The sequence below is a fragment of the Fundulus heteroclitus genome, chromosome 23 (genome assembly GCF_011125445.2).
Source record: "Fundulus heteroclitus isolate FHET01 chromosome 23, MU-UCD_Fhet_4.1, whole genome shotgun sequence".
NCBI lineage: Eukaryota > Metazoa > Chordata > Actinopteri > Cyprinodontiformes > Fundulidae > Fundulus > Fundulus heteroclitus.
This window is the reverse complement of record NC_046383.1, coordinates 19,012,705-19,032,892: the sequence shown is the minus strand read 5'-3', so window position 1 is coordinate 19,032,892 and position 20,188 is coordinate 19,012,705. Positions and strand designations below refer to the sequence as shown.

Below are 20,188 nucleotides of genomic sequence, written 5' to 3'. Positions count from 1 at the left end.
TCCTAATCTAATTTAGAGCTCCACTGGCCACATAAATGTTGCTGTTTTTTTATCCCAGCAGGTTAATCTTGTCCAGATCCTGAATACAACACTCTGTTCTCAAGTTTATAAAAAAAATTATATTTTTGTTTACAGAACGAGTTAGGTTGCAATACTGTTGATGCAGGAATTATAAAACAAATTAAACCTAGGAGCGCCTATTCACAGTTTGCATTTAAAACTCGTTCAAAGTGAGAATTTGGCTCTGGAAATAAATAGTTGGGTTTCTCATCGGAAGCATGGAGCGCCCCCCAGAGGCATTCAGTGGTTACTGCAGTAAGCTCAGTGGTCTCCACGCGCTCCGTCACAGCTTATTGTTTTTCAAATTTGAGTTATTAAAAAAAACATATAAATACTTTTATACATGTGAATACGCGTTTATTATAAATCAACTGATCGATATAAAAAAAACTAAAATCCGGATGTAAATACAAACACCGCCTGCTGCTTCCTGTGACGTAGCGCTAGCTCCTGATGCTACACGCGGGAAACAGAGGCTCATCTCAGTGATTGTAAGGTTTCATATGTTCATACGGTATTTTCTCTTTCAGATAGAAATTGTTTTAAGAGGCAATGTAAGGCAGCGGAGGATGCAAAGCGCATACGCGGTTTGTTTCGAGCGGTTTGTTGGCTGTTTAAACCTTTAGATCGCGATTTGTTTTTCTCATGCCGGCCTCGCTGTGTCCGGGCGCTCGATTAATTCCCCGGCTTGCCGCCGACGGGCGGCGTTACAGCGCGTGTCCTATTCCTTCTTTTAAAAATTCTCGACCCTGCGAAACATTGTAACATGAAAGAAGCGTACCTCATGCACTTTCAGCTAGCTTAGCTGCAATGCTGTTCTTGAAGATGCTAAACGGCGTTACAGCTCAAATACATAACAGTAAAAGCTAAATGCGTAGAAAAACCCCTGTCTTCTTTATATTAATAGTAGTAATAACAACGAAAGAACCCTGCTGTTTGTTATTTTACAGGAGCACTCTTAGCACTTTAAACTTTTAAGTCAGTACTGGAAGTTTTGTACACACTATCTATCTATCTATCTATCTATCTATCTATCTATCTATCTATACATAAATGGGATTTTAAATTAACACGTGACGTGATTTCCATGATTCTTCTGTCCTGTGTTTACATCTGATGCGGTTTTATGTCTCTGTAGAGCATCAGTCATCGCCTGCAGCCAACATGGGGGACACGCTAGAATTTAACGACATCTACCAGGAGGTCAAAGGCTCCTGGGTAAGTAACTCCGGCATCTTTCCACCCTGTATTACCCTTTTCCTCTGGTAGTGGGCTCAAACCTGTTTGGACCTAACATAAGTGCCTTTGAAAAGCATTCACGACCACAATCACTTTTACACATTTGTCACATTACAAGCAGAAATTTCACTGTACAGTTTTATGTGATATAGGCCGACACAAATTAGGGAACAATTGAGAAGCAAAGGGAAAACGACAGATTGTTTTCAACTTTTTAGACACATTAAATAAATAAAATCTGAAAGTATGTGTAAATGTAATCATTACATTGTCAAGTTAGCGCAGTACTCCTAGAGACTTGTGTTTTTCTGGTGCTTCTATGCAAATAGCACAGGCTCGGGGTGGAGAGGGTCTGTGAACATCAATTTTTTAAGACTTGCAACAGTTTCGCAGCTTTTCCTAACACACAGAAATGATTTCATCTAGTTTCATTGTAACTCTGGCTGTATGTTGTGCGCCACTGTTTTGTAGTAAGGTGAACCATTTCCCCATTCTCTAGTATTTTCCAGCATCTAGTCCAGGATGTAGCTCCATCCTTCTTCCCATAATCCCTGAACTTCCTCCACGTTGAAGGAAAAACATTCCCACATATTCGAGCTTGATCTTATCTTGATCAATAAAGTCCATCTTATTTTAATTTTATCTTATCTAACCAAAGCAACTTCTTTTTGGCTGTGTCCTCTACGTGGCTTGTGGCCACCTGCAAATCAGCAATGTTTCTTTTCTTGGCACTTGTCCGTAAAGGACAGATTAGCAACCAGTAGCTCTCCTGTGAACAGGTTCTCTAAACTGAGCTGGAAATCTCTGCAGCTGCTCCAGAGTTAAAATGGCTGCTTCTCTGATTCATCCCCTCCTTGTCTGATCCGTTGGCTTACATGGACAACCTTTGTAGGTTTTCAGTTGTGCCATACTCCATCGCCCGCCCGCCTTCATTGAATAACCAAGCTCTACGAGACGTACTTGGGAATTGCTCTGTAACCTAACCCTGTTTTAAACTACATCCCCTGGTCTTCATGATGCTTTTTTTTCTCTTATGTTCTCCATCAAACCTCTGATGCCTTCATACCTCCACAGGATTTATACTGAGATTGAATTACACATAGGTCATCTGTATTTACTGATTATGGGACTCTTGAAAAATGTTTGTTGTTAGATTTATTTAGGGATATCAGTGTAAAAGGGGGATAGGATCTAAATGTACAGCACACTATTCAGATTTTTATTTGTAATAGAAAAGAAGGATTGTCTGACTTATTTCTTATTAATCTGTTGCATAAAGTCCCAATAGAATGTCTTTTTTACATTACATTTTACTACCTTATCAGTCATTATAACTTTATATGCCTTTGGACGACTAAAGTTGTTTTAAAAAGTGACATATCAGTAAGTTTGATGGCTTTCTAACTAGTCTTCCCACATGCTACGCATAGAGTCACTGGTATCTCTTTGCCACTCGGCCTTTTCATCGCCGCTCTCTGTTGTGTCCCGGCAGAATGACGGGCGGCTGCGTTTCAGCAAGCAGAACGTGGTTTACAAGAGCAACAAGACCGGGAAGGTGGACAGCATCCCAGCCGGAGAGCTCAACCTGGCCCAGTGGAGACGGGTGTGTTTGGGCCACGGCATCAAGCTGGGCACCAGCACGGGCCACGTCTACAAATACGACGGCTTCAGGGACACGGTAACTCCTGCTCCGCCGCCCGTTTAGTCTGACGGACTAGACGGCTCGAACACTTCCACCCCACAAAGCTCTTCGTTTCGGTGCGTTTAACGTGCGTCTCATCAGCGGCTGCCGGTAAACGGGCTTCCTTTCATTTCCTGTTACTTCCACAGACAGACGGGCGACGCGTTTTGGTGCGAAAAGGTCGCCGTGTGGCTTTTAGATGAGCGCGCGTGGGTTCCTGTCAGGATTGGCAACCAGTCGGCTCTTCTCCGCAAACCTCTAATGGGATTAATGGGGGGAAACCAGTGCCTGTGTGCGCGTCTCATAAACACCGCAATCATCGACTCTTCTGAGTCAGTGTTTATATCAATTAACCGGAGAAGTGGAGCTCAGAAAACAGACAAGGGGGAAAAAATGTGGCTTTTTATTATCTCTGCATTGTTTCTAATGTTTTCTGGGTTAACTGTAACCCGGGGGGGGCGGGGGTACAACCTGAACGCTGCGGCTGTCTCCTGGGGTTAATCAGCATATATCTTTTGGGGAGAAGATGGATCCTCTGGTTGTGCAGGAGAGGCGGTGATGTCACTGTTTATTATCCCGCAGTCAGTGTCGGTAATCGAGAATTGGCGAGAGATTCCTAGCTGCTGGCGTGCAGAGCAGACGGCTTGATTTATCCGTCCCTGCGAAGCGTCCTTTCGAGGAAGATGGCGAGTCTGTGCCAGAGAGCCTGAGCCGTAATCGTCTTCAGGAGGCTGACGGCTTTTACTTCTGTCCCTGTTCCTGTTCAGGCCCATAGAACCGCTTCCATTCTCGTTGTTCTGTTCGGATATTCAGTGTCTGCATATATATATATATATATATATATATATATATATTCCGTGCACCCAAACCATATTTTCTGAACTGCGTGGAGTCGCAACAGGAGCTACACACTGCAAAAACAGTACTAAAAATAAGTAAGATTTTCTTCAAATGAGTGTATCTGTCCTTGATTTGAGCAGGTAAAGAAGATTATCTGCCAATGAAATGAGTAATTTTACCCCTAAAATAAGATAATTAGATATAATGCACTTGAAATAAGTTGATGGAGATGAGTTTGTCCTATTTTAAGTGCAAAAATCTTATTCCATTGGCAGATTATCTTATTTACCTGCTCAAATAAAGTACAAATTCAATAATTTCAAGAACATCTTAACTTATTTTTAGTTTAGTTTAGTCTGTCTTTGCAGTGCACTTCTGTTGGTATGGTACTTTACCGCACTGCAAAAACAGAACTAAAAATAAGTTAAATTTTCTCAAAATAAGTGTATTTGTCCTTGATCTGAGCAGGTAAATAAAACTATTTGCCAATGGAATAAGATTTTTTCCTCTTAAAATAGGAGCAATTCATCTCCATCATCCTATTTCAAGTGCAGTATGTCTAATTATCTTATTTTAGGGGTAAAGATACTCATTCCATTGGCAGATAATCTTATTTACTGGCTCAAATCGAGGACAAATAGACTAACTTTAAGAATATTTTACTTGTTTTTAGATCCGTTAGCACAAGGTACCATTGCGACATTATTGTGCAAGTTTTGCCATGATGCTATTGCAATTAACGATGTTAACGGTGTTTCTTCATCATGGTGTCCCTGTCATTTTCCATCAGTTTTAGCACTTTGGTCTCTAAACTACATCGGTTGAGGGCGTCATAGGTGGGAAAAGTCCTTCCAGCTGTCCTAATTTATTGCTCAGCAGAGCAACGGGGGACCAAATATCGTCTCTAAGCAGACTCGAGCTTGCTCTGTTAAAATGATGGTGCTGTGCAGCTTTATTTTGCAATTATTGCTGCTATTTGATTGCAAAGTATATTGATTAAAATTAGGGCTGGACGATATATATATATAAAAAAAAGCAATGCGATAAAATAGAAATCATATTGATCGATGTCGATAAGTGTCAACAAATTCAAAACATATATTTTAAGTGCAGCCCTGGCCATTTTATCCTGTTGCTTAGCAACCTGTTACTAGATACAGAACACACAAACACTGAATTCTAACTGAACCCTTTATTCGTCCAACTTTCTACTAAACCTGAAAGTTTAAAAAAAATAAAAATAACGCGTGCTCTCTGAACTCTTTGAAGGGGGCGGAGCTTAGTGATGACGCATTCCTGGGTCTGATTGTGATTGGTTGGGAGTATGTAATGACTGTAATATTAACCTACATGACCAGAATGCAAAAGGAAGAAAAACTGTTATTTTATTTAACATTTCACTGACCAGTTTTTTTTTCCTATCGTCGATATACATTGTTATTGAATTATCGTCTAACCCTTGTTAAAATATCATCTGCGTGGTATTACAGCTGCTTTGGCGGAAACTATCAGACAGTAGGAGTCTTGTTTGAGCTCTAAGTAGTCAGGTGATAGAAACGAATGATTGTGTAAAAATTTTAACAGATTTCTGACAAGGAGTGGACAGAAAATGGATGGAAAAAGTACAATAAACATTGAACTGCCCTTAGAAATCTTATCGGTCGGATCACTTTAAAAGATTTCTGAGAGTCTTTCTGTGTGAAACCATAAAACCAGAAGGTCTACAGTGATGCGGGCGTAAGGCCGTGTTTATATGCGTGATGAAAATGACACGTGCGCGGTCGTTCGTTTTTTTTTTTTATATATATATATAAATATATCCGTTTGCCGACTTATTTACACGTCGTCCAAACAGATCTTTAATCCAAGTCGACAAACATCCCGATGACCTTCAGCATTCACACACACACACACAGACGCTTCCCAGGCTCTAATTGGCTCTAATAACTGTGTGGACAGGCAGATATCCAGGTGCGTGAATTAGCTGGTTCCTCCCTGCGAACACTTGCTCGCCACAATCACTTCCACATGTGTTTGTGCTGCTGGGATTGGACGTGTGTGTGTGTGTGTGCGTGTGTGTGTGCTCCAAGGACCATGTGTTTGTCGCTGCGTGTGTGTGTGAGTCCTCTCCAGTTGTAAGCGGGCCTGCAGGATAAATAAACGAGCTGATTGTCGGAGGACAGACAAGGCGGATGGATTACGTTCACCTCCTGCGTTCCCTCGCGGCAGCGTCACGGTCACTTTGTGATTTATTATCCACCACCTCTGCTTCGTTTTAAGGCGCCGACCCGTGAACAGCCGGTGCTTTTCCTGCCAGGAAGTCAGTCAGGACCTCTCGCCTTGTTTTCGTCTCCCGTCTACCGTTTGTGCTTCTTATCCTTCGTCTGTTTTTTGTTTTTTTATCATCCTGCAGGACTTTGAGAAGATATCCGAGTTTTTCAAGGGCAACTACAAGGTGGAGCTGTCCGAGAAGGACATGTCTGTGAAAGGCTGGAACTGGGGGACGGCCAAGTTCTCAGGTAAAACAGGCCGGCTCGGACTTCGCTGACGTAATGAGACGCGTTTTTTTCCCCCCGCGCGGCCTTTAAACGTTTTCTAAATTTTATTCTCTGTTCCGTCACATACAAGATACAAAATTATTTTCGTGGGAAAAAAAACTTTATTTCTGTGTAGATGTTCCCTGAGTGATCAACAATAGTAGGGGATGAAGATGGAGCGGGGAGGCCTCATCAAGCAGAGCACTTGCGTCTTGAGAGGGTGCAGTCTGTGGTTCGAATCCCACAGACTGCCTCTCTGGGTCCCCGAGCAAAACCCTTAAGCCCAGAATCCTCCCTGGGCGCCGCACAGTTGCAGCCCGCTGCTCCCTAAAGCAGTTCTCAAACTTTTCCAAGGACCCCTTTTAGTTTCCTCATGCTGATAGTATTTTTAAAACAGCCTTTTGTTCTGTTAAATATATTGGGAATTATACTGCACATTACTCCAGACATTTTGAATTGAGAAAGCTTCCTGGAGAAGCGAAACGTCTTAAACTACGGAAAACAAGTCCAGTTGCTTTGTTTTGAACTTTTTTTGGATTGGAAATTATGTATGTTTTTAAAAATCTATATATATATAAATACACCTATTTAGGGCTGAGCGATATGGATTAAAAAATAAATCTCCGATTTTATCATACCGAATCCGATTAATCGATTTTTTTTTCCTCCTTTTTGTTTCATAAAATGATATTAAATAAATTATTTTAAAACCTTGCTTTTTATGTCAAGCATTTCGTCAGGGAGTTGACCTGAATTCAAAGTGCAACTAAAAACATGCTTGTAAAACAAGATGGCAGCCGTGCCATTATAAACAATCAAAATATAACAAAACATTTGCTGCTTGTTGTATTACACATTAAGCTAAGAACAGGCTTCACTGCACTTGTGAACTTCAAACTAAGTTAAAAAAAAAGTAAATAAGTAAATGAAGTACCTCGTATTATGGTAAAAAAAAAAAGTTTCCACTTAACAATATTTTGACAACACATTTGCCTAAACATATATTCAGCACCACATGCTGTTCTCTTCATGGAAACCCAATGAGTGTATTGGCAAAATAAAATCCAGATTTTCCAAAAATGAAATCTTAAAGAATTGTAAATTCGAATTAATCGATTAAATCGATTAATCGCCCAGCCCTACACCTAATATTAGAGATTTGGTGTAGATTAGATCCTCGTTCTCAATAAAGCCAAACTTGTTGTAACTGTTGTCATACTTGCTAATTTTAACTGATTTGCCTATACCTTTACTTGATGAAATGAGTTAAATATTTGTCCTTAGCTCAACCCAACGTATCCTCAGCAGTGCCTCCTCCTCAACATGCGTTTCACGGACACTCAACCCGTGGTTGGCGAACCCTGGGGGTCCAGGGACCTCAGTTTCAGGGCCGCTGCTCTAAGGGATGGGTTAAATGCAGGGGACATTTTTCATCACAATGCAATAGTTGCAATGAAAAATAAAGCTAATTATCATTAAAAAATCAAAAATGTGGTCTTGCTGCTGTTTTTCCTTTTAGACAGTCTCAGATCAGGGTTTTAAAAACGGAGCTGTGGTTGCATAACTGGACAGACGTAGGTGGAGGTGCATAGAAATTAATGCATAGATTGGATAATAAAACCATCTGGAGGTTGTTGCTTTTCCCAAAAAAAAATCTAGAAAATTTTAAGTCTGGAGATTTCTAATGTAGAATATGCCGGATATATGATCTGGTAGTCGGCGGGCGGCTGTTTCCGGACCTGATGGTTTCAGGGTGAGCGGCGAATGGGACAGGGGTTCACCGTCTTGGTGCGGCGCTCTCTCCCCAGGACCCCTGCTGTCGTTCGACGTCAACGACACCACGGCGTTCGAGATCCCCCTGTCCAACGTGTCGCAGTGCGCCACGGGGAAGAACGAAGTCACGCTGGAGTTTCACCAGAACGACGACACAGAGGTTTCCCTCATGGAGGTCCGCTTCTACGTCCCGCCCAGCCAGACCGATGAACGACAGGACCCCGTGGAGGTGAGGACGGGTCCATTAAATGTTGTTGACGCACGGTTCCTGGGAATTAATGTGGGCTTTTTTTTTGTTTTTTTTCTGTTAATTGTGATGGTGATGTTGCTTGTGATCTTTTTCTCTTCCTTTAGGCGTTTGCCCAGAACGTTTTGTCTAAGGCTGACGTGATCCAGGCCACAGGAGACGCTGTTTGTATCTTCAAGGAGCTTCAGTGTCTCACGCCCAGAGGAAGGTAGGAGAGAAGAAAACGACAAAGCGTCAAAAACGTGGAATTTGCTTTTATCATTTATAGGTCTGGATAATTAGGAGCTTTTTTCCTCCTCCTGTTCTCTAAAGGACAACGATGTGATGCTTAGCGAACGCAGCGGCTTTTTCATAGATTTATAGATTTCATAGATTGCTCTATCTTTGATTTTTCCACCCATGATTATTAATATTTTACCTTCGCTGCAAAAGCAAGTAAAATATTCTTGAAATAAGCATATTTGTTCTTGATTTGAGCAGGCAAGTTCATATGATGTGTCAGTGGAATGAGATTTTTGATCTTAAAATAGGAACAACTCATGTCCATCATCTTATTTCACGTGCAGTATATCTAATTGTCTTGTTTTAGGGGTAAACAGCTTATTCCATTGGCAGATCATCTTATTTACCTGCTCTGCTCAAATCAATGTAAAAATACAGATTTCAGGAACGTTGTGCTTACTTTTAGTTCCCTTTTTGCAGCACAGATTTTTGTTTTTGTTTCACCAACTAATCGCATTTGAAGGAAAATGACAGTTTTACTACAAAAACTTGGATTCAGGTTAATCTGGACCTGCGGTACTTGTAGCTGGTTCTGGTGGGAATACAGCTCTACAGAATCTGCATTTGACCGCGGTCCTTATTTACGAGTCCTCCCAAGTCCCAGAGGTGGAAATCTGAAGCCCATTCATTTCATGATTTGTGGGTCTTGCAGATCATTAAATAAATTATAAAATCTCTAGAAATGGAATATAAATGTGCAGCAAATCTGTGGCGTGTTTCCGGTCAGGCAGAAACACTTGATCTAAGCAACTCAACGCTTGTTTCTTTTTTTTAGTAAACTCAGTTTTATGCTCATGATCAGCTGTCCTCATGTTGTCAGGAGGATGACCGACAGCAAATCGTACCACCGATGTGCTGACATAACTGCACAGTTCATTTAAAAACCATATTTTGCACTAAAATGGCCAAAATTTAAAGAATTATTTAATATTTGATTATCTATTATAATACAGGCTATGCCCTTATTTGAATGTTTTTCCTAATATACCTACTTTTTGTGTAAAAGTGATCCCAAAACACACAAATATGCAATTATTTAGGTCTCCATCCCAATCTACTTTAAATGAGGATCCAGCAACGGGGGGGTCCTTTAAACCAGGGATGCTCAAAATCAGATTTTGCACGGCCCTGCGACCCCAGTTTCAGGGACTCGAATGCAAACACAGCTGGTTGTTGCAGACGGAGACTTTTTATTGTTAGGGCAAAAACTGCTTTTAATTGATTAATTATTATAGTCTATTATTAAACTTGGCTAAGTACAACAAGTGTTCATAAAGGAGTGACCCAAACCCGCTTTTATTGCCGGTAGTAGAAAAAATTATCTTTTTTCCTTTTTCTTTTCTTATCGATGCTACAAATAATTTGTAAACCTTTGTTTCAGTAAAGAAATCATGCAAAACCATTAAGTTTTGGATCTACAATGATTTTCCCACAAAAAAAAGTTAATTACTTTGTGTTTTAATGAAAGATATCACATGTTTAGTTTGCTTTTGAGCAGGTAAAAATAAAATAATTTATATATATATATATATATATATATATATATATATATATATATATATATATATATATATATATATATAAAACCACTGCTTTAAACCAACAAAGTCAGCTTTGTAATAAATGAACGAGATGAAAACTGTGATTTAGAAGTCGATCTCTTATTTAGATGGTAAATGTTTGCCCTCCCTCCATTTTTTCCTTTGGGCTCTCGTCACAGATACGACATTCGGATCTATCCGACTTTCCTCCACTTGCACGGCAAGACGTTTGACTACAAGATCCCCTACACCACCGTCCTCCGCCTCTTCCTGCTGCCGCACAAGGACCAGAGGCAGATGTTCTTTGTGGTGAGCAAACGTCTCCGCCTTCCCTCCTTTCCAGCTGAAGCCTCTCTCACCTTTTCTCTCTCGCTCCTCTGTTTTTTTGTCACCATCCTAGATCAGTCTGGATCCTCCCATCAAGCAGGGCCAGACGCGTTACCACTTCCTCATTCTGCTTTTTTCTAAAGAAGAGGATATCAACCTCACCCTCAACATGAGCGAGTGAGTAGTGCCCCGCCCCTTTAAGGGGTTTCCTTTTAGTAAATTAACCTGTAAGCTGAATGGTATAATGTGAAAGTGTTGATACCCATGAACTTTTCCACTTTTTGTTACATTACAAACCAACGCCAAAGGGAAAAAAGTTTCTCACACATAAAAGTCAAGAGAAGTGGCATGTGAATGTTTAAATTGTAATTTCCTAAGGCAAATGCTTTAAAAGACTAACTTTGACCAGCTTTTTAATTATATACAAAGGTTTATTTATGCGTTACTGGTAAAATGTACATCATTAAAACATTACTATTTTAGTTTTATGAATAAAAGTTTGTCAAATGTGGACGTTTTTAAGACTTTAACCCGTTCTGTGATTGAGTTTGACACCTCTCCTGTTGGATTTAGGTCTGGGCTTTAACTAGGCCGTTCTGATTACATTTTTAGAGTCATTGTCGTACATGAGCTCTAAAAAGCATCCCACAGCATCATGCTGCCACCACCATATGTCTTGAAGGGTACGTTCAGATCAGGGTTATCATTTTGGTTGAAGCATTTCAAAATCTAGAAACGTTCAGGGACTGTTTATAATCTATGATTGTGTTTCCCCACCAGGGGGCACCAAAGCTCTTAAAGAGGCATTTCTATTTATTTATTTTTTTTTTATTGCATTCCTTGTCTTCAAACCAAAACAATTAAACATAAAAACAAAATATCTAAATTCCTGAATGAAAGGGAGGAGAAAGAATTATAATCTTATGTTACCTGCCTCCTTTACCCAAAGCAATATATTTACAAAGAACTTAAATTACAAAATCATAATCAACAACAACACAATAGGCATCAAAATATACATAAAAAAAAAAAAAAAAAATAATGAAATGAAATGTCTGTCCTCCTAAACTGAAATACACGTTTGACTTCAGGTTGATTTTCACATAAAATTTCACATGATTATTAATAATCAGGCATAACTAAAATATATACCCAGCATACCAGCTTTTATTGTCCTTCCAAATGTGAATATTTATTGTGATTCTTTAATTTCTCTGTTCAGATTGTTCCATAAAGGCATCACCGATTTCTGCGCTTCTTCAATCTGCTTCTCAGAAATCCTTTCAAAGCTTTTTTTTGTTGTTTTTTTTCTGTCAACTACACACAACAGGGAGGACGTGGAGAAACGTTTCGAGGGCAAACTCAGTAAAAACATGTCGGGCTCTCTGTACGAGATGGTCAGCAGGGTGATGAAGGCCCTGGTCAACCGTAAAATCACCGTGCCGGGCAACTTCCAGGGGTGCGCATCCCACACACGCATTTTCAGCCACTTCATTGTGTGACGTAGAAAAATCCTGTAGGTAAATCCTGCTTCGCCCCTCCCTCCACAGCCACTCCGGCGCCCAGTGCATCACCTGCTCCTACAAGGCGTCGTCGGGCCTCCTCTATCCTCTGGAGAGGGGCTTCATCTACGTCCACAAGCCGCCCGTTCACCTGCGCTTCGAGGAGATCTCCTGCGTGAACTTCGCCAGAGGCACCACCACCACGCGGTCCTTTGACTTCGAGATCGAGACCAAGCAAGGAAACCAGTACACGTTCAGCAGCATCGAGAGGTGAGGCCGCCTCATTCGGACCGCGGCGCGTCGCAGGGTCCAGCTCCATGACGCGCTAAATGACTACAAGCCGTTTACCATTTAAAAGATATTAGTGTTGATGACTAATAAGTTAGTTAAATTAATGATAAAAACTGCACTGGTAAAGACGAGGAGGAGGTTTCTAATATTTATAGAAAAATCTCACATGTAAAATCAAGTTTGTTAAAGATTGTAAAAGGGAAAAAACATTTTAGTCTAGTCAACTGATTTCTAATTGTTTAACTAAAAACTCAAGGAGAAGGGTTTTTGTCTAAGACTGATGTTTGATTAAAGACCTAAAGTTAGCAAGAATCTGCTCTCTTAGCTGGACGGACCTTCAGCTTTTCTGCTCAATCAGGGTTCAGTTTGCCTTAGACTCCCTGAAACTGCACCCTGCTGGTCTCTAGTCTGGTTTCTACTGGTCTCTACTGGTCTCTATTGTTCTGTACTGGTCTCTACTGTTCTATTGGTTTCTACTGGTCTCTATTGTACTCTACTGGTCTCTATTCTGGTTTCTATTCTGGTCTCTATTGTTCTCTACTGGTCTAGATTGTTCTCTACTGGTCTCTATTCTGGTTTATTCTGGTCTCTATTGTTCTTTACTGGTCTCTACTGGTCTCTATTGTTCTCTACTGGTCTCTATTGTGGTTTCTTCTGGTCTCTACTGGTCTCTATTGTTCTCTACTGGTCTTTCTACTGTTCTCTATTGTTCTCTACTGGTCTCTATTGTTCTCTACTGGTCTCTATTGTGGTTTCTTCTGGTCTCTACTGGTCTCTATTGTTCTCTACTGGTCTTTCTACTGGTCTCTATTGTTCTCTACTGGTCTTTCTACTGGTCTCTATTGTTCTCTACTGGTCTCTATTGTGGTTTCTTCTGGTCTCTATTGTTATCTACTGGTCGCTATTGTTCTCTTCTGGTCTCTATTGTTCTCTACTGGTCTAGATTGTTCTCTACTGGTCTCTATTCTGGTTTCTTCTGGTCTCTATTGTTCTCTTCTGGTCTCTATTCTCTACTGGTCTCTATTGTTCTCTACTGGTCTCTATTCTGGTTTCTTCTGGTCTCTGTTGTTCTCTACTGGTCTCTATTCTGGTTTCTTCTGGTCTCTATTGTTCTCTTCTGGTCTCTATTCTCTACTGGTCTCTATTGTTCTCTACTGGTCTCTATTCTGGTTTCTTCTGGTCTCTGTTGTTCTCTACTGGTCGCTATTGTTCTCTATCGGTCTCTATTCTGGTTTCTTCTGGTCTCTACTGGCTTCTATTGGTCTTGTTCTGTCTGTTCAAGTCTCTATTGTTCTCTACTGGCCTTGGTTTCTTCTTCTGGTCTCTATTGTGGTTTTGTCTGGTCTCCACTGATCTCTATTGTTCTCTATTGGTCTCTATTGTTCTCTACTGGCCTTTATTGGTCTTTTCAAGCCTCTATTGGTCTCTACTGGTCTTCACCGGTTTCCTCTGGCATCTACTGGTCTCTATTGGTCTGTTCTGGTTTCTACCAACAATTGGTGCTTTTTCCTCACCTGCTTTTCATAAACATTCACCGTTCCACAGATAAAACACAAACATTGTCTTTACTGGTTCATAATGCTGAATCATGAGTAATTCTTCTGAAAAAGGTGTTTTATTTAGGCCAGATTGACAGACACCCTAATTATTCACTTTCCAAATATTAAAGCTTTTCCTCCGAGGACCAAGATTGAACACTGTGGCTTGCTGACGGGTTTATATTATTATGGTTTTCATCTGTGAGTCTGGATTTGGTGACGCAGCAGCACCATGAAGCGCAGCGTCCTCCTCCTCAGTAGTTTACAGACTTCACTGTCTTCTGAATTTCCCTTTTGCCACGTTGTGTATTGATTTAATTTAAACCCAGCGTACCCTCGTTTCTTTCTCTCTGTAGGGAGGAGTATGGCAAACTGTTTGACTTTGTCAACGCCAAGAAGCTCAACATCAAGAACAGAGGTTTCAAAGAGGTAAAAAAAAATAAGAAAAAAAAAATCAACTCTTCATCGTTTGTGAACCAAAAACCATCACACCAGATTTGCTTTGCAGACATTGACTCATGTCGCCCTTCTCCTGTGTGTCTGTGTGTGTACCTCCTGTAGAAGAAGGTGGGTATGGTTACGGGCGCCTCGTGTGGATGAAGGAAGTCCGGTTGATTTTGTTTGGGGGTGATTTCTGATTGCATGGTGTGTTGCCGACGGACCTAAGCAGGATTCTGTTGGATAATCTTGTCAAATTACTTGATGAATCTTAAGTGGTCTCCACTGGCCGCTAATCATGGGGCGTGTGGCTTGGAGGAGTGTGTGTGTGTGCGTCTGGGAACGATCGCTCTGATAACTGTGTGTGTTTGCATTGTGCTGACTAATGCGCTGCCTGGGGGCTTTTGGTGTTTTAACACTCGGCTGCGTTGATTGCGCCGGCTGCAGCGTCCTGCTGACACGTGCGAGCCTCCCCCCCCCGCCGGCTCGGACGTCGCAGAGGTTTACAAACGTCTCCGTTTTTTTTTTTTTGTTTTTTTTTTTTTTACCGCCACGTCACGAACATCTGTCGCCACTGCGATGGAAGTCAGCAGTGGGAGCGCCTCTCCATTTCCTGTTGCCGTTTTAATGGCAGCCGGCACGGCGCGGATTCAGATGCATGATGGGAAGGACCACGTGGGCGGGGAGAATAGTCACTGTGGTTTCCATAATGTTTCAATGTCAATTTAAGCCACCAAGCCTTTTTACTGGCGTTTAAAAGTTAACTTGCTCAACATGAAGATGTTGCAGTAAAGAAAAGAAATAAATAGACGCAACGAGGATTTCTCTGTGAACAACTCCTGCTTGTGGAGTCGAAAAGCATTTAAAGGTCTGGGCTGACAAAATTAAGTAGTCAAGCTTATTAAAACTTGCTTAGAGCCCCCAATGCTACATGGCCTTTAGGAAAAAAAGATAACTTATAACTGTGATACACGTCTACTCTTAAAAAAAAAAAAAAAAAAAAGTCATCTTTTGGAGAACTATGATTTTATTGCGATTTTAGTTTTTAACATAAAGAAAAACCTATTTTTTTTTATTTATTTTTTTTGGCAAAAGTAGGGGCAACCAACTACCTTTCTTTTACATTTGTGGAAAATGACATTTAAAAATGAATGAATAATGAATAAATAGATAAAAAAAATAGTGCAGGTACTGCTGTTCTTTTGGCGATCCATGGGGAAAAAAGAGCATTTGTTGTTAGATATACATTTAAAAACATTAGTTGTTTGTTCCATTGTAATTTTTAGGCAAATTTATGAACAAGCATTGTTAATTTTTATTTAATTTTATCGCAATATGCCGTTGGACTACTGTGATAAAATTCATGCTAAAAGACCATTTAAGGCTTCTTACAGTCTTTCTTAGGTAACTGTATGTGACTGTCAGTAATTATTTCCCCATAAACACAAATACTGTCCTTAAAAAAAAACATTAATATATAATAATTATATATTAATTGGTATATAATTAATTATAATTAGTTATATAATTAATTCTAAAACATTGAAACAAAATTTAAATAAGGCTTCATCAGGACACCAGCTATATAAATCGTAAACTGGACATAGTAACTTTAATTATATTTTTGAATTTATTGATGCTCTCAAGGAACCAGTAAAGGCAAAATTAGCAAGAATAACAAACCTGACAATACGGGCAATTTTTTTTATTTAAACATTAATTTGAATTTCTTAGAAATTCTTCACGATAACAACAAAACAATACCATATAAACGCCCCTTCTTGCAGCCCGGATCAGGGCATCTCTGCGCTAAAACAAATGCTTTAAGCACACGCTGTTTTGTTGCTGTTTGTTGATGTGCTTATTGACCTGAAGAAGTTGTTTTTACGAACGTGACGATTTGGGGAAAACAGATTTTTTTAGTATTCGACCTGCGGATCAGGGGAGCGATGATCAGATTCGTCTCCCAGGCCGGCCAGTTGTTGAGTCTCTGCCAACAACATGGGTTAGAACCAACAACCTTTTTATAAAAGTGAACACTTTCAACGATATGATATAATACCAGAGTTGATTTTTTTTTTAAAATATGGGTTATTCTGACCCATATTTAAGTGGCTACCTTGTTAGACCGCATTGGTTCAATGGCCGCAGAATACTGTTTTCTTACGAGGAACCTTTGATGTAGCTGCATAAATAAATATCGACTCCTATCCTCGCTGGAGACCGACTACATTAAGCTGGGTTTTATGGAGGGAGGTGTCCTTGACTGTGATTTGTGATTCCAGGGCATGAAGGGCAACATCGACGAGTACAGCGACTCTGACGAAGACAAGCACGACGCCTACCTGGAGAGGATGAAGGCCGAGGGAAAGATCAGGCAGGAGGGCAACGACAGCGACGACTCGGACGGCAGCGGGAGCGGTAGGTGACCGTTTCGGCATCCGAGAATCCATCTTGAGAAGAGCAGCGGCTCAGATAAGCTTCTGTGTTTTCTCTTTTAGACGAGTCTTTTAACCCCGGGGAGGAAGACGAGGAAATCGCAGAAGAGTAAGAAGCTTTGTTCGATCTTTCAAACTCCGGATTGAGGCTCTTCCTCGCGTTTTTCACCGAGCGCTTCCGCGTTTCTCCCCACAATCAGGTACGACAGCAACGCCTCCGCCAGCGACAGCAGCGAGGAAGGCGACGACAGCGAAGACGAGAGCGCGAAGAAGAAGAAAGTCAAGAAGACTAAAGTCGTGAAGGAAAAGAAAGAAAGGAAGCCACGCAAAGAGGCGAGAGAGAGACGGCATTTTGTTCAAATCTCCGGCTGTCGTCAGCAAAAGCAACATTTCACCCTTTTTTTTTGTTTGTTCGTGTCTGAGCAGAAGAAGCAGAAGGACAGCGGCGGGCCCAAAAGGCCGATGAGCGCCTACATGCTGTGGCTGAACTCCAGCCGGGAGCGCATCAAGGCCGAGAACCCCGGCATCTCCATCACAGAGATCTCCAAGAAGGCCGGAGAGATGTGGAGACAGCTGAACAAAGACGAGAAGGAGGTCTCCCAGGAGATTTTCTTACATTTTAATTCAAGTTGAAGTGAGCAGCATTTCAGCCAACAACTAACTCATAATCTCTTGTTCTTCTGTGTCCGTCAGGAATGGGAAATAAAGGCAGGGGAGGCAAAGAGGCAATATGACAAACTAAAGAAGGAGTACAACGAGAGCGGAGGAGGAGCAGCCTCCAGTCCCAGGAAGTAAGGCTTTTATTATTATTTTTTTTTCCCTTAAAGAGATTCACGCGTTGCATCCCCTGATCGTCTTCCTACGCCTTCGGCCTCTAGAGAGAAGAAAAAATCGGGTGGGAAAAAGGACGAGGAGAAGAAGAGGAAGTCCAGCGGCGGCGGCGAGAAGGAAAAGGAGCGGGGAGCCAACGACAGCTTCAAGAGCCGAGAGTTCATCGAGACCAGCGAGGACAGCTCCTCCGACTCCGACCACAAGAGCAAGTCCAAGAAGAAGAAGAAGAAGGTAAAGCCGGCCGTGATGCTCTCAGGAAGAGGCAGTAATGTCCAAACCCCCCCAGAAACGCCCCGATATTCCATCATCACTGTCGGTTGTCACAGCAAAGGCAATTCTGCTGAACAAATTATTAATTCATGATTGATTTTCTCTTTTTTTTTGGGTGTCAAGTTTACTGTGTCAAGTAAGTTTATTCGTAGCCACACCTTAATCACTCTAATGTCACCGAAACATGTAGTCCAGGTCAACTTTAGTGACTATTTTCATGCTCTGAGAGAGGAATCGCTAGTTTGCATGTCAAAATTTTTTATTTAATTTTTTTATTGTTCTCAGGTACCATTCAGAGTCACATTAGATTAGGCACCATTGATGCCAAGTTCATGTCCTGTTGTATATTAAAGTTAATTAAATCATTGCCACGTATATACTTTAAAACCCATTAGCTTTCAGGGACAGTAAGATAACACCCAGCGTTTCCTCAGTATCACTTGGCCCACATTAGTTTGAGTCTCACTTAACTCGCTCGCCAATCACGTCCCGGAGTCTCTTATCTATTTTTTTTTTTTTTTTTTTTTTTTTAGCACATCCATAGATATTTGGTGCCTAGACAAACATGGAGTTCACTCTTTCAGAAAGCTGCTGCTGCTTTGTTCTGACAACAGCTCTCAAATAGTCCGGTTGATTTCTCACTCAGGTTTGCTTCCAAAATATAATTTTGAAAGCAAACCGGAGACAAACGGGACTTTTGGACTGATGCATTTCCCTCCTTAATTGCTTTTAGCGCACAATGGCACTCACTTCTTCACATCAAAGAAAACTTCTGAACGTCCACTTCATCCAAGAACTTCCCTAGTTATTACATATTGTTGCTGGATTTTGTTCACCTATGTACACGGGTGTCTCCTGTAGCCTACATTGGTTCATGCGAATTAGTTTCTATCCTTAAACTTACGTAGCTTTTAAGGGAAAACCTGGATTTTCCGGAACAGAGCCGTGCTCAGGAATAGGACGAGTGATTGTTACAGCGGAGCGGCTGGCCAATCACAGTTCACAAAGAGCACAGCCTTAGGACTTTGCTTTAGTCAAGGAAATCCGTTTCAGTCATCAGAGAGATTTCCAAGAAGGGGATCAAATCCCTGTTTAGTGTTTATCAACTTTAGTAAGTAAAGATGAATTTGTAAAGACTGACTGCAGTCGTTTGGTCAGCTCATCAGGGAAGAAGAAATTCTGACATGTTGCCGACCGTAAGATGGCTCCGCCCACGTGGAAGTGTTGATCAGACCCCCGACAACCAAGAGGCTGTGATGGTGAAGCTCACAGCGTTAGTGTAGCAATACATCAATTCACATCGACATATCTGTTAAATTATTAACAATCCAATTTAATCGATGCCAAACGAAAATATTGATCAACCCCGGACGATGTTTAACCATTTTTACCGTTTTTTTTTTTAACGTAATCCCTCTGACCACACTGCATTCGTAATGTAAAATCTTGGCAATGTTGTCGGAGCCAAAGGGTCCGCAGCTCCTGCAGGTAAGGGACCCCTTGGCTCTTTGGGACAAATTGCAATCTCTGATTGGTCAGTTGCTGACGAGCCTCCTGGATTGACTGACTGACTGACAGACAGACAAGGTCACGTCAATTATTTTTAATTGGCTGTGAAAGTAATCCTGAAAGCCTCCGTTAATGGTTTGGACTTTAACTGGAGCAATATTTACAGCTATCTTTTTAAAGTTATCACGACGGCAGCAAATCTCTGGTGAGATCTAATGAAGCAAAATGTCACAACTAAATTAGATAATTCAGTTGTGACATTTTGTGAATTTCTCCAATGTGAGATCAATAAAGCCTATCTTAATTCAGTGTTCTGAGGAAGGGAATAGGTTTACGTTTGAAGCATATTCTGAGCCTCAGATTCAAGTTTCCTTTTTTTTCCCCCTAATAACAGATAAAAACTTTTGCAGTTCTTCTTACTGGTATTTTTTTTAAATTCACACAGGAATCTGAGGAGGAAGAAGAGGAGGAAGCTGTTTCCACTCCTGCCAGCTCAGAGGAAGAGTCTGACTGAAGAGATCATGCACACAAACCAAGGACCAACCGTTTTTACGCCGCCGATTCAAGACCAACCAACAAACCTGAGTCGTACCTTTCTCTTCAACACGTTTAATTTCGAAAAGTACAGTCGCGTATCTTGTGACTACGTCTGGAAACTCGTCTGCGGTGACATCTGAGCGAGACTCCTGCTGACAGCTCACTGAAACGATGGGGTCTCCCATCCAAGCCATGAGAAAGGTTCTTGGTTGCTTAGCACTGGGGATAGGAGGAGTTAGTTTGTCGATGCAAAGGGGGATTGATTTTTATTCCTCTTATGTAGTACTCTTTAAAAAAAAAAAAAAAA

At 41.1% G+C, this 20,188-nt stretch overlaps 1 protein-coding gene across 2 annotated transcripts; it reads left to right on the top strand.

Moving 5' to 3' along the window:
• The first annotated feature begins 420 nt into the window (after positions 1-420).
• On the top strand, positions 421-20,188 carry LOC105924304 (FACT complex subunit SSRP1). 2 transcript variants are annotated; one of them, XM_036127112.1, is made up of 19 exons: positions 421-551; positions 1,199-1,278; positions 2,792-2,977; positions 6,234-6,339; positions 8,166-8,359; positions 8,485-8,585; positions 10,380-10,509; positions 10,601-10,704; positions 11,858-11,986; positions 12,078-12,299; positions 14,215-14,287; positions 14,420-14,425; positions 16,582-16,717; positions 16,798-16,843; positions 16,935-17,067; positions 17,161-17,328; positions 17,428-17,525; positions 17,613-17,796; positions 19,790-20,188. In XM_036127112.1, exons 2-19 carry the CDS (start codon positions 1,225-1,227, stop codon positions 19,856-19,858), a joined length of 2,139 nt encoding a protein of 712 aa, XP_035983005.1. In that variant the 5' UTR covers positions 421-551; positions 1,199-1,224; the 3' UTR covers positions 19,859-20,188. The 2 variants fall into 2 exon arrangements, with proteins under 2 accessions (XP_035983005.1, XP_035983006.1); XM_036127113.1 differs by lacking the exon at positions 14,420-14,425.

What these genes read in the sequence shown, in the direction of transcription:
- LOC105924304 (XM_036127112.1), top strand. Translation starts at nt 1,225, where the DNA reads ATGGGGGACACGCTAGAATTTAACGACATCTACCAGGAGGTCAAAGGC. An exon ending in AGGAGGTCAAAGGCTCCTGG is followed by an intron (nt 1,279 to 2,791) that starts GTAAGTAACTCC and finishes GTGTCCCGGCAG; the next exon opens with AATGACGGGCGGCTGCGTTT. An exon ending in AAAGGAAGCCACGCAAAGAG is followed by an intron (nt 17,068 to 17,160) that starts GCGAGAGAGAGA and finishes GTGTCTGAGCAG; the next exon opens with AAGAAGCAGAAGGACAGCGG.